The sequence below is a fragment of the Engraulis encrasicolus genome, chromosome 13 (genome assembly GCF_034702125.1).
Source record: "Engraulis encrasicolus isolate BLACKSEA-1 chromosome 13, IST_EnEncr_1.0, whole genome shotgun sequence".
NCBI lineage: Eukaryota > Metazoa > Chordata > Actinopteri > Clupeiformes > Engraulidae > Engraulis > Engraulis encrasicolus.
Genome location: NC_085869.1, coordinates 9,169,344 through 9,181,076, shown reverse-complemented (window position 1 = coordinate 9,181,076; position 11,733 = coordinate 9,169,344). Strand labels below are relative to the sequence as shown.

The 11,733-nt window shown below is 43.4% G+C and overlaps 1 protein-coding gene across 6 annotated transcripts in view; it reads left to right on the top strand.

Annotated features, from left to right (window-relative positions):
- Window positions 1–8,387: 8,387 nt before the first annotated feature.
- Window positions 8,388–11,733, top strand: part of dnajb2 (DnaJ heat shock protein family (Hsp40) member B2) — a 32,068-nt gene continuing 28,722 nt past the window's right edge. For all 6 annotated transcript variants that reach the window (XM_063213012.1, XM_063213013.1, XM_063213015.1 and 3 more), the window contains exons 1-2: window positions 8,388–8,700; window positions 9,490–9,574. In XM_063213012.1, the coding sequence (XP_063069082.1) occupies window positions 9,510–9,574 (65 nt within the window). In that variant the 5' untranslated portion in view covers window positions 8,388–8,700; window positions 9,490–9,509. The remainder of the gene's footprint in view (window positions 8,701–9,489; window positions 9,575–11,733) is intronic.

Below are 11,733 nucleotides of genomic sequence, written 5' to 3'. Positions count from 1 at the left end.
TTTCAGATGTTCTTGGGTCCTATTTTTTGTTGTTGTAAATAATGACTAACTGTTTTGACAAGGTCTGTGTAATCACAACTACCATCAGCCTATCAACTGACGTATAATGATGGCAGATGACACTGAGATATACAGGTACTATACTGATTTTCACCATTTCTCAATCGCCTAGTAAGCACACTTGGAAGTGTCTGAGCCTAATTAGTCACGCCCAGTGATTGGATAGTCTTTGGCGAACTCTGCGGAGTATCCAATCACTGGGCGTGACTAATTAGGCTCACACACTTCCAAGTGTGCTTACTAGACGATTGAGAAATGGTCATTGTCTTGCTGCGTAGTGTCGAGGGTGTTTTATGGGATAGTATAATAAAAACATATAATAGACAAAACTTTAATTTAAAGTATTGGTTTGGCTTTATTATGATAGTACAGCTGAAGAGGTGGACGGGAAACATTAGGGAGAGAGAAATGGGGAAGGGCTGTGTTGTGTTGGTTGTTCGGCAGATATTAACCACACAGTAGGCTAGTGAACGGAACAGAGGTACTTTACTTTAGCTTGGCGAGCCAAACCCGTACAGCAAAAAGCTGGAGCAAATTCAATTTGCGTTCGCTAGGGGCGTCTAGATTTCTAGGCTAACTTTACTTCATATCTTCACTTCATGTCACCTCACATTTCTTCATCATGCCTATTTATATTGAGCATCCCACTAGCGCCCCCCAGTGTCCTGGATTCCTAACAACCCATTAAACTCTGTGTATGCATTACACATTGCATATGGACACAACAGGCTGGGAAATTACCTTACATGGAATTGGACCCAGGTGCCTGGTACAACAGTGCCTTAACCATTTGAGCACCAGCCAGGGCTCAGCTTAGTTACTTTGAAAGTGAAAGTGAAAGTGAAAGCACACCTGGGAAACTCCAACTGCCGTTCTCACTGTGACACAGCACTCCACAGCAAATAAGTGCTCACTGCACACAACAAAATGGAATTCATGCCTCACCCGAAAAAGGGCAGCCCCCATTAGTTCGCCAAGGGAGCAGTGCGGCGGGACGGTACCATGGTCAGGTTACCTCAGTCATGGAGGAGGATGGGGGAGAGCACTGCTCCCCCCACCAACCCTTGTTAGTTTGATATGTTTGTGTATTTGAACGTAGCCTGGCCTACGTATATTTTAATTCAACTCATCTTGTACTGCAACACTTTTACCGTGAAGGGCATAGATGTCAGTAGCACATATCTAGATGCTAAAAAGGACAATATCGTGGAAGCCCTGACAGGTTTTCCATTACAGGTTTAGGCCTACTTTATACCAGTTACTGTACACTGCAGAGCTGGAGTCTATTGTGTTACTGATGTAAGCGATTTCTGTATGAAGGTTTTTTTTCCCTTTCCACTGTCTGTATTGAAGATGGACCAAAGATCAAAGACTGCGTTAACTCTTCTTATATAAAGGGCTCTGGCCAGGCCCTTAGAGAAAACAGACAAAAAAACAACAGTATCGCCCCCTCAGTCCACCAGGAAAATGCCCTAGAGGATGACATTTTTCGGGAATTTCTGTGGGTCCTGTGGGATGGGAGTCAAAATTTTAAAAATTAACTGGAACGGAATAAAAATGAACGAAAATGAATTATTTTCAGTGGGATTTGTTTCTTTTACTCCAGCCCTGATGGGATGTTTTTTCTGGGACCGGTGCTCCGTCGAGATGTGCTACCAAACTCGACAGTGGCGTCCTATTTATTTATGCTGCCTCGTCGAAATTAGCTACCTTGATTTTCATTCCGTGGAGACGTTTCAATAACTTGCCGATAAAATATTGATTGTTATTTTATTTGCAATTTTAAAATGAACAGCGTGTCTCGTCCGTGCCTTTAGACTTTCCCGGAGAAGATAGATCAGCTGTTGGGTAGCTCCGCTCGATGGGCAATCACCCGCAGAACTCGTTGCGTGGAGGTGCGCATGTGTGCGCATGCTCAGTGGCTACAAGGAGCTCATCTCGACAGAGAGCTCATATCGACAGGACACCGGGATGGGACGGGAGTGAAAATCCACTCCCGTGTCATGCCCTGTATGCCAGATCTCCAGTCCGGCCCTGCCCACAAAGGTAACGATACACAGGGCCACTTTTTCATCAGTGTTGTTGTGCAACTGAGGGCTGCCCCCTTGCACGGGTGAGGCATAAATGCAATTTCGTTGTGTGCAGTGTGCAGTGTTCACTTGTGTGCTGTGGAGTGCTGTGTCACAATGACAATGGGAGTTGGAGTTTCCCAATGGGCTTTCACTTTCTTTCACAACATTATTGGCTCCTAACTTTCTGATGGGTTGATTTTAAAAGAGTTGTTTGCTGCTGATCTGAAAATTCTCCTGATAAAAGTGCTCTAGTAATAATCGGTCCCAACAATTTCTTATATTATATTATAGTACCGCGGCCCAGAAACATTGCTCTTAAAGTTGTAGCCCTGTGTATAATCATGTTAAGTCTGGATTTGGATGAGAGTCATTACTGAGGTAAGAGTGCAACACTAATGGGTAACACTTTACTTGACGCCGGTGTCATAAGCATGTCATTTCAGTGTCATAATAGTGGGTTGGGTTGTCTTTGCCATAACCAAATGTCACTGAAGACCAACAATCATATTATGTTTATGACATGGACATAATGTTTATGACACATGCATAATTTTGCCATGACACTATTATGACACTGTAATGACATGCTTATGACAATATATTCATTGCAATATATTCATATTTATTGACGGGAGGTAGTAGCCTCTTAGTGCAATCGCAATCAGATTGCGGATCACGTAGTGATGTCAATTCAATGGTGTGTGTGTGCGGGTGTGTGTGTGTGTGTGTGTTGTTGGATTTTAGCCATTCTACTCCAAACCATGAAAATCATTAAAAAAACAAAACATTTTTGCAAACTTTCTATGCATTAGCTCCGACGTATTCTTTAAAAGAGTCAGAGAGCATGGTGTCAAATTCTTAAAATTGGCTGGTTTATTTGTCCAAAGCATCCAGCATGTAAAAAGTACAAATATTAAGCATTGCAGGGCTCTGGAGCCTTCATCTTGACCTCGCAGCCAGGAAAGCAGAACTGTCTTCATTCTCCAAAAGCAGGTCTTTTGTACACTCTAAGAAAATTTCCCTGCAAAATAACGGCAGTTACTGGCAATTATATTTACCTGTAATTCTACTGTTATTTCACACCAAAAATCAAATACAGCTCATTGCTGTTTAATGTATCACAGTATATAACATTTTTTCAGCAGCAATTGAACTGTTAAATAACAGTACTCTACAGAACGTTCACAGTATTAGTATTGTTAAACTAAAAGTGCTCTACAATATTTATGCAGTAGTATAAGTAAAATAACAGTACATTTCAGTTAAAAAGTTGAATTGTACTGTGTGATGACAGGCAAATACTGGGTCATAGTTGTATTCATGAATATGGCCATGGCAACTTCCCAACCCACCCATCATTCTCCATAACTGTGGTACCCTGCATGATACTATGCCGCTATGCTGTATTGAGAAAATGTTTGCGGTGGTCCTTTGAAAGTGTGGGCATGAATAAAATTTCAGAGTATGCAGTGCTATGTTACAATGATAGTGTGCAAGGTGGGCTTTTTACTGTATCTCTTGATGAGCCAATTATGAATATAGCATTGGTCAGTCTTTAAAAAATTATTTTGCACCAAGTAGCACAGCAAACAAGCAGCACTACAAGCTAGCTCTCAAAGCAATGCCTAATTTGCAGCAGGCACATTATATGCAACAATGCCACAAATGATGCCACATACAGCAAGCTTTCACAAAGAGGAAAGTGTGCAAGCATGTATGCAAGCATGTAAGCAAGCTTGTAGGCAAGCTTGTAGGCAAACAAGTGCTATGCTGTGCCATGCAGGCCAGCCAGCAGGCAGGCAAGCAACTGAAGTGTTGATAGTCCAGATTTATATACAGGTGCAAGAGTACCATGTGACCAGAGTCATCAGGCCCTTGGCAGGTGACGCCCGTAATTGAATAATGGCATAACAGCCCTACTCAGGTGAGGCCAGGCACTGATTAGCAGATTGGTTTAGATGGGGCTGCTTGTTGCAAGAGTGTTACAAGTTCTTAAAATGTTTCAGCCATTCAAACTTTCATCACTATCAAAATGCATGTGCTACTCACACTTTGCTGCATCAAGCACTTTTTAAGTATTGTAGTTTCCTTAGAAATTGTTTCATCATGCTTGATAGTATCAGATAATCTTTAACCAGTCAGAATGACTTCAGTTCTTCAGGTGGTATTGAAGTTTGATGGTGATCACGGATAAGTGGGGGATGAATGGGTTTCAATAGTGCTGCCTAAAACAACTTGTTATTTTCTAGAGATGCACCGGATCCGGTTCCGGTTCCGGATCCGTCAGGATAATAGAGTTTTTCACAGGATCCGGGTCCGGCAGGATCTTAAGCAGTGGATCCGGTATCCGGCATGTTACCTAAAAATCAGGGTCTGGTGCATGTCTAGCCTAGGCTTTTCAGTCTTTCACAACCCCAATCACTGCATGGAGTGAAATCCCTTTGGAAGCGGCTATTGCAGGCAGTGTGGCAATAAGCCAATGAGTCTTAAAAAATAGTTTGCGCCAACGTAATAAAAAGGGCCCACGTGTGCGAGTAGACTATATGTTTCAACCCTTTTGTAGGATCCGGTATCCGGTTCCGGATCCGGCAGGATCTTAAGCAGTGGATCTGGTATCCGGCAGGATCCAAAAAATCAGGATCCGGTGCATCTCTAGTTTTTTCCACAACGGCGAATACTGCTATTGTGCAGTACTTACTGTTTATGCTCAATATGTGACTCAAAGTAATATTTTCACAGTAGTTGTCTGTTTTTTCGAAAAACAGTAGAATGCTGTTGCAGAATTGCTGTAAATTAACAGCTATTTGTTACAGTGTAGGTTCCTTGGGATGTCACCTCTTGGGATGTCACCTCTTGATTTGATTAGTCACTCTTGTGACCCTATTGATTGAGCAACCCCAAGAACTCAAGAACCAAATGTTGATATGAGGTGAGTAGGATGACGTTGATAGAATTAATAGAATTAACTTTACTGCAAGTCAACCTTATTCATTCTTTCATTTGAAAGTAATAAACTGTTCTTCCACACAGTAAATTTGCCAGTGTTAATTTTGCAGTGTTAAGGCTTATTAACACTATTGGAGTAATTCCAACACCAAATGGAGTGAGATGCTCTCCAGTGTCAGTGACAAATGAAGTTGTTAAATTGTGTGGAGTTAGAAGTACTCCAGAGAGCCCCCGCCTCCTCGAGGTGATGGAGTTTGTCTGCGCCATTGTATGCCCTAGTAACAGAGAACGTAAAGAGAACGTTTGACTTTTGGTTCTCTAAAGGTTGGGGTTATTACCAAACCAAAATCTACCACCTAGAAACGTTCCCTTTGGTTACAGTAAAAACCAAGCAGCCATTGGTTCCGGTTCGGTTCTGGATACGTTTCGGATACGTCATTTTTGGTTCTGTTTCGGTTCTCACAGGGTTGCCAGGAAAGTTTAATTTAACTTCCCAGAACGATATATGTGTGGTTCCCATTCCATTCCCTCGCCGTTCTCTCACCGTACCTTTATTGCTTTTCATGTTTGTTCCCTCATCGTTCTCATATGGTTCCCATAACCTTGATGGTTACATTATAGGTCTGGTCACGTCTGGTTTCCTGATGTTCCCCCAACTTTGTTTATACTGTGTTGTTCAGAGCATAAGCAATGATGACTGTCCACCCGATTAAATCATATACGTCTACATATTAGTAACAGTATTTCCTCCAGATTTAATCATGTACACAACCTTTTTTTTATTATTCCGTTTCATTCATTTAACTCAACTTGGTTGGGTTGATCTAAGGTTTGGCTGTGCACACAACATCACACAAAAGATGTGTTGAGTGAAAGAAATAACTTGAGAACTTGTTACACCTTTGCCGGTAACAAGCAGGCCCCTCACAACCAATCTGTCCATCAGCGCCTGGCCAGACCTAATTACTTAGGGCTGGTATATCATGACTCAATTGCTTGCACCTGAAAAACTCCTAATCAATCTGGTCACATGGTACTCTTGAGCCTGTATATAAACCTGGACTGTCACAGTGCTTTAAATATTTGCCTGCCTGCCTGCCTGCTGGCTGGTCAGCATGGCACAGCATAGCGCTTGTTTACCTGCTTTGCAAGCAAGCTAAAGGCGCTTTTGGCTTATGGCATTTGTTAGCTACATCTTGTGCCTTGCTTTGTGAGCTAGTCAGTAACAGCACATGTTACATTGTTTGCTCCATTGTGCACTTGATGTTTGCAAGCAAGCTAAAGGCGCTTTTGGCTTATGGCATTTGTTAGCTACATCTTGTGCCTTGCTTTGTGAGCTAGTCAGTAACAGCACATGTTACATTGCTTGCTCCATTGTGCACTTGAAGTAGATGGTATGGTTATATTTTAAACTTCATTAAGGAAAACATTTGGTATTAGTCCCCACTAGATTGTGTTCATACATGCTCAGCTGAAATTTCTCTCACATTGTGGTGCAGTACAGCATAGACTGATATATAAAATATAGACATTTTACATGTTTTCAGCAACTTTAAACATTATCTTAAGAGAGCAGTGTGGCAAGCTGATGCCAGGCGCAGGGTGTTTCAGTCATGGTGGAGGATGGGAGGTGCTTAATTACCATGATCAGGGTACCTCAACTATGGTGAGAGATAGTGGGGCAGGACCAAAACACATTCACAATAATAAACAAGGTTGGGGGAACATCAGGAGCATGTCTAAGGAACCAAATATGCAACCAACAAGGTTAAGGGAACCATATGGGAATGGCAAGGGAACAAACATGACATGAACAGGAATAAAGTGACGGTGAGAGAACAATAAGGGAACGGAATGGGAACTACACATATAACATTCTAGGAACGAAAATTAAACTTTCCTGCCAACCAAGTGAGAACGGAAAAATAACCAAACATGACTCTCTGGGGACGTACCCAGAACTAAACTGGAACCAAGGGCTTGTGTTCCAGGAACCTGCTTAGAACTAAAAAATGTTAATAGGTGCTCTCCGAAACGGCTTTACTCTTTATAGTGTTAGCTTAACACTATAAATCTAACACCAGTGTTTAACACTGATCTGGAGCAGGACCAAATAGACACTAGAACAGTGTTAATTTTAACTCTTTAAGTGTTATTTTAACACTACACAATTTACTGTGCATTAATCATGAGGCTATACATGCAAGGATTGAAAGGTACCTTTACATTTGCAACTATTTCAGACCGATCCATACACACAAGTTTCAGCAATAGATTCAATCAGTGTAGTTAAGCAAGTGATCCAATCAACATGGCAACTTTGGACTTTGGTCTCCACATGTAGACAATAGGTGACAAGTTCTATTCTATATATATTTCAATATTCCTTAGCTTCTTAATCCATATAGCCTAGTTTTTTGTGTCAAGAATAGGCCTAGGTTCTTCATTATGTGCACGCAATCTGAAATTATTTTCATGAAACATATGAATAGGCTGTATAGACCATAGTTGTTTACTAGTAAACATCAAATGCTAATATATGACTCAGATCTCTTCAGTGTGTGTGTGCATGCGTGCGGACATTTTTCACATATTGCAATGTAATAAAGCATCATTTGTTACTGTGGGCCGGCCTGCCGAGTCCACCGAATGAGGCTAGGGTGGTTAAACGGGTCAGTTGTCCTGGGCCCAGGCAGAGAGGGGCTGTGGAGTGCTGTGTCACAATGACAAATGGGAGTTGGAGTTTCCCAATGGGCTTTCACTTTCACTTTCATTAATTTGCCCAGGGCTTGGCGAAAGCAGTCAGCGGACCTGACTGTGCAACTCAGACGGAAAGGGAAGCCTGCGAGGCCTATTCATCTCTGCTTTGACATACAAGGTTTACAAACGCTAATTTTAAATAGACCTATTTCATGATCACTCAGCAACTGCAACTGGATCAGACAAAATTACTGTGCACTATGTCAATCATTACAATATAGACTTTAGACTTTAGAAAAATAATAAAGCACACTATGTGCAGAAAAGAAATGGTCTTGTTGCTATAAAACAGTTGCAATACAGTAAGAAAATGTGGATGTGTTGCTTGTATCCCTGACCAGTGTACCTTGAGTAGGCTTTGTGTTCATAAACATAGCTTTGAGTGTCTGCACCATACACCTAGGCTACTACTGTATCTGCGCGCCTCTGTGCGTGCCTGCTGGTCGAAATGGGGGCGGGGCTAGTGACGCGTCAAAATACTGGCATGTTCTAGAGACGGTCTATTTTTTGCCGTGCGTCCCCGCTCAGCTGATTATGACGTACAGCTAGAGGAGCGAACGGGAGAAGGGCGAAGGTTGATAGCCTGCACACAGACAGATATAGACGGGTGGGATCGCCCAGCACAGTAATGACAGCGTGTGGGCCCACTGCGACCAGGGGGAGCTGGTACTAGCAAACCGCACTAATACAACAGCAGTGCAAGGCGTAGCGTTGATAAGAAGGCCCGTTTGCTAGAGACAACGTCCTCGCTCGCTGGATGGTCTGTCGCCAAACGCATTCCAGAGACTTTACGGAATCATTCATTCCCATTTAGAGAGCGGAGTCTGATAGCTGCCGCTGTCTGGCCGCACTTCTAAAAAAGGTAAGGGACCTTCCATCAAAGCAAATATTTTGGTTATAGGCAAATGGCGTCATGGTGGCATACACTTATACGCATAGACTGTTTGTAACTAGTTTACTAGTACGCATGGAAGAAATGGCTTAAGATAGGAGAGAACTACTTACAGTTAATTCACTGAAAGAAGAGGGGACGCAAGTGGGGCGGGAGCGGCTAAGGATCGCAGCTGTTGAGGGCCATATGGTCTAAACAAATCGCAAACTTTGCGCTGGAAATAACGCCGCAATTGTGCCCGCGGCTTCCAGAGAGCTCGGGGCATGGATAGGCAGCTAGGCGCGCGGCCAGGCGCGAGGGGGAATACCGGTGGTGCTATATCGGTTCTCCCCTCTATTTGGTACCATGGTGTCAGCGGGCCCGTTATACCGTTACAAACTCATGAACAACATGCCTAGAAGGCCATATACACCCAGCACAAAAATACGCTATGACACGACATAGTCGATAGTGAAAGATGTCATGCGGTTGGTTTTATCATAAAGAATGTAGGCCTATGACACACACTGGCGTAGTCTTTCATGACAGTCGCTGGAGCTGAGTAACATGAGTCCATTAGCTGTCAGTTTTGCTTTCTCTTTCTTGTCCTTTTTATGTTTTTACAACCTCAGGTGGAGACTAGAAGGGCAAAGAGTAGTAGGTGGATGGACTAGACCTACTGTGACATCCAGGAACCGCCACAGAGCCAGTAACTGTCAACTGCACTGAAGTTTACAGTTTACTTTCTTTTTATCACTGTCATTTTTTCTCCAACGTCAGGTGCAGAGGTGGGCAACGACATGGTGGATTACTATGACATCCTGGGAGTGTCACGAACTGCCTCTCCAGATGACATCAAGAAAGCGTAAGTGTCCTTTGTAACAGTGTCTTTAAAGGGTAGAATATACCGCAACCACCACACCTGGCAGAAGTTGAGTCCTGCTCCCTCTGTGTGGTGGCTAGCACTGAAGTCGCTCCCCTCAGACGTCTTCCATTGGGGCAGAGCTGCACGGCAAGGACCTGTAAACATATAGGCCTAGACATAACATATAGGCCTAGATTTCTATATTAATAGAAATATTGGCTACTGTTGGCTGAAAAGTTGCTTGGTTGAATGATGGCATCCAGTGTGTGCAAGTATATGCTTCTCCAGATGACATGGGTGAGCGGTTAGGGCGGTTAGGGCGTCAGACTTGCATCCCAGAGGTTGCCGGTTTCGACTCCCGACCCGCCAGGTTGGTGGGGGGGGTAATCAACCAGTGCTCTCCCCCGTCCTCCTCCATGACTGAGGTACCCTGAGCATGGTACTGTCCCACCGCACTGCTCCCCATGGGGCGCCACTGAGGGCTGCCCCCTTGCACGGGTGAGGCATAAAATGCAATTTCGTTGTGTGCAGTGTGCTGTGGAGTGCTGTGTCACAATGACAATGGGAGTTGGAGTTTCCCAATGGGCTTTCGCTTTCACAATCCAAGTCCTGTTCATTATACACACGTAGACTCTTGTACAGAAGGGTAGGCCTATACAGTTGCTTTATTGGAGGGTGGTGTCTGTCCGTCCTGTGGGCAAGTATACATACACCTCTCCAAAGGACATCAAGAAAGTGAAAGTTCTTTGTCTTTACAATTGTTTACCTGGAGGATGGTGTGCAGTGTACACTACCCAGAATATCCATACTCATTGTGCACTGGTAATCTAGGTGGTCTGGAGGGTGGTGATGAATGCATAGTATTTATCCAGTGTGCTTGATTAAGCATTGTTTTCTACCCTGGGCCTGTCTGGCCATATTGCTTGGCACAGCTGCCAGCCAGGCTTCATTCACCCAAACTTCACTTTTTATATTTTTTTAATAGTGTAATATCATTTAGGGGGCTACTATTGCACAACAAACACCAACACGACTCAACGTCAACCAAAATAGTGTAGGCCTACTGGTATGGAAATAGTGGACGAACAATTAAGACGTTACACTGTTACAAACCTGTTACAAATCCAAATGGCTCCTGTTTTCTTTATTTACTAATGATGCTGATGCAGTCTCCCAGCATCCAGCATCGAGCATCATGTCCTACAGATGCTTATAAACAAAGCCAGAAAGTCATTGCACATAAATGGTTTGTGTCTGCTTTTACCGAAACTTAGCCCAGTGATGCAGGTGCATTAGCCCACTGCATTCGGTAGCCTAGTGTGCAACCAGTGTCTACGCATTTGTACTTTGTACACAGGGCCCTAGGAAAAAAACACTGATAGGCACCTCTCACATGGCTTGCCAATGTCACATAAGGGCCCCCACCACCAATAGGCCTAGATGAGGGCCCTGGGGTAGCCATCATGTCCAGGCGCGGAGTGGCCATCGGGAGATCGGGGACTTGTCCCGGTGGGCCGCGGCCGCGAAATATACTTCAGCGGCCGCATTATGTTCTCAGCCGGCCCTAAAGTGCTTAACCACATAATGTTCTCAGCCGGCCCCAAGGTATTTGTGTGAAATAACAAATATTAACTATCTCCAATTCACTACTTATCTGGTAGACATTGACTTACCACTATATATACCGTCTACCCGACCGCAATACCTCAGTGACGGTGTCAAACAGTAAATTGGCCACACCCCTCCTCTACTGATAATGTTCATACACCGTAGATCGCGGATGTTTACTAGATCTTAGTAACATAGTTTCGTTTTCAGTATTTCAAGAACCTGTGATATTTATATTGGTTACCAAGGAATGGAAATATTAGTAAGTTGTGATTTATTTTCCGATTTCCACATGACTGTTACAGTTTACAGTCTGCCACTCCAGATTCACTTGTTCTGTGGTTATTGACTTGGGTTACGAACAGACTCCACCAAGTGGTAAGGAGGTGAACTGCAGCTAAGCAGGAAAACACGTTGTACATGTTTTGATGGCATTGGTTTGTTAGAACTAGCGGTAGGCTTATATCTCCTTACAGTATAATGTATATCATACATATATTTATATGTGGCACATTTAGGATGTAGCTTATGTAATGTCTGAAGAAATGGAA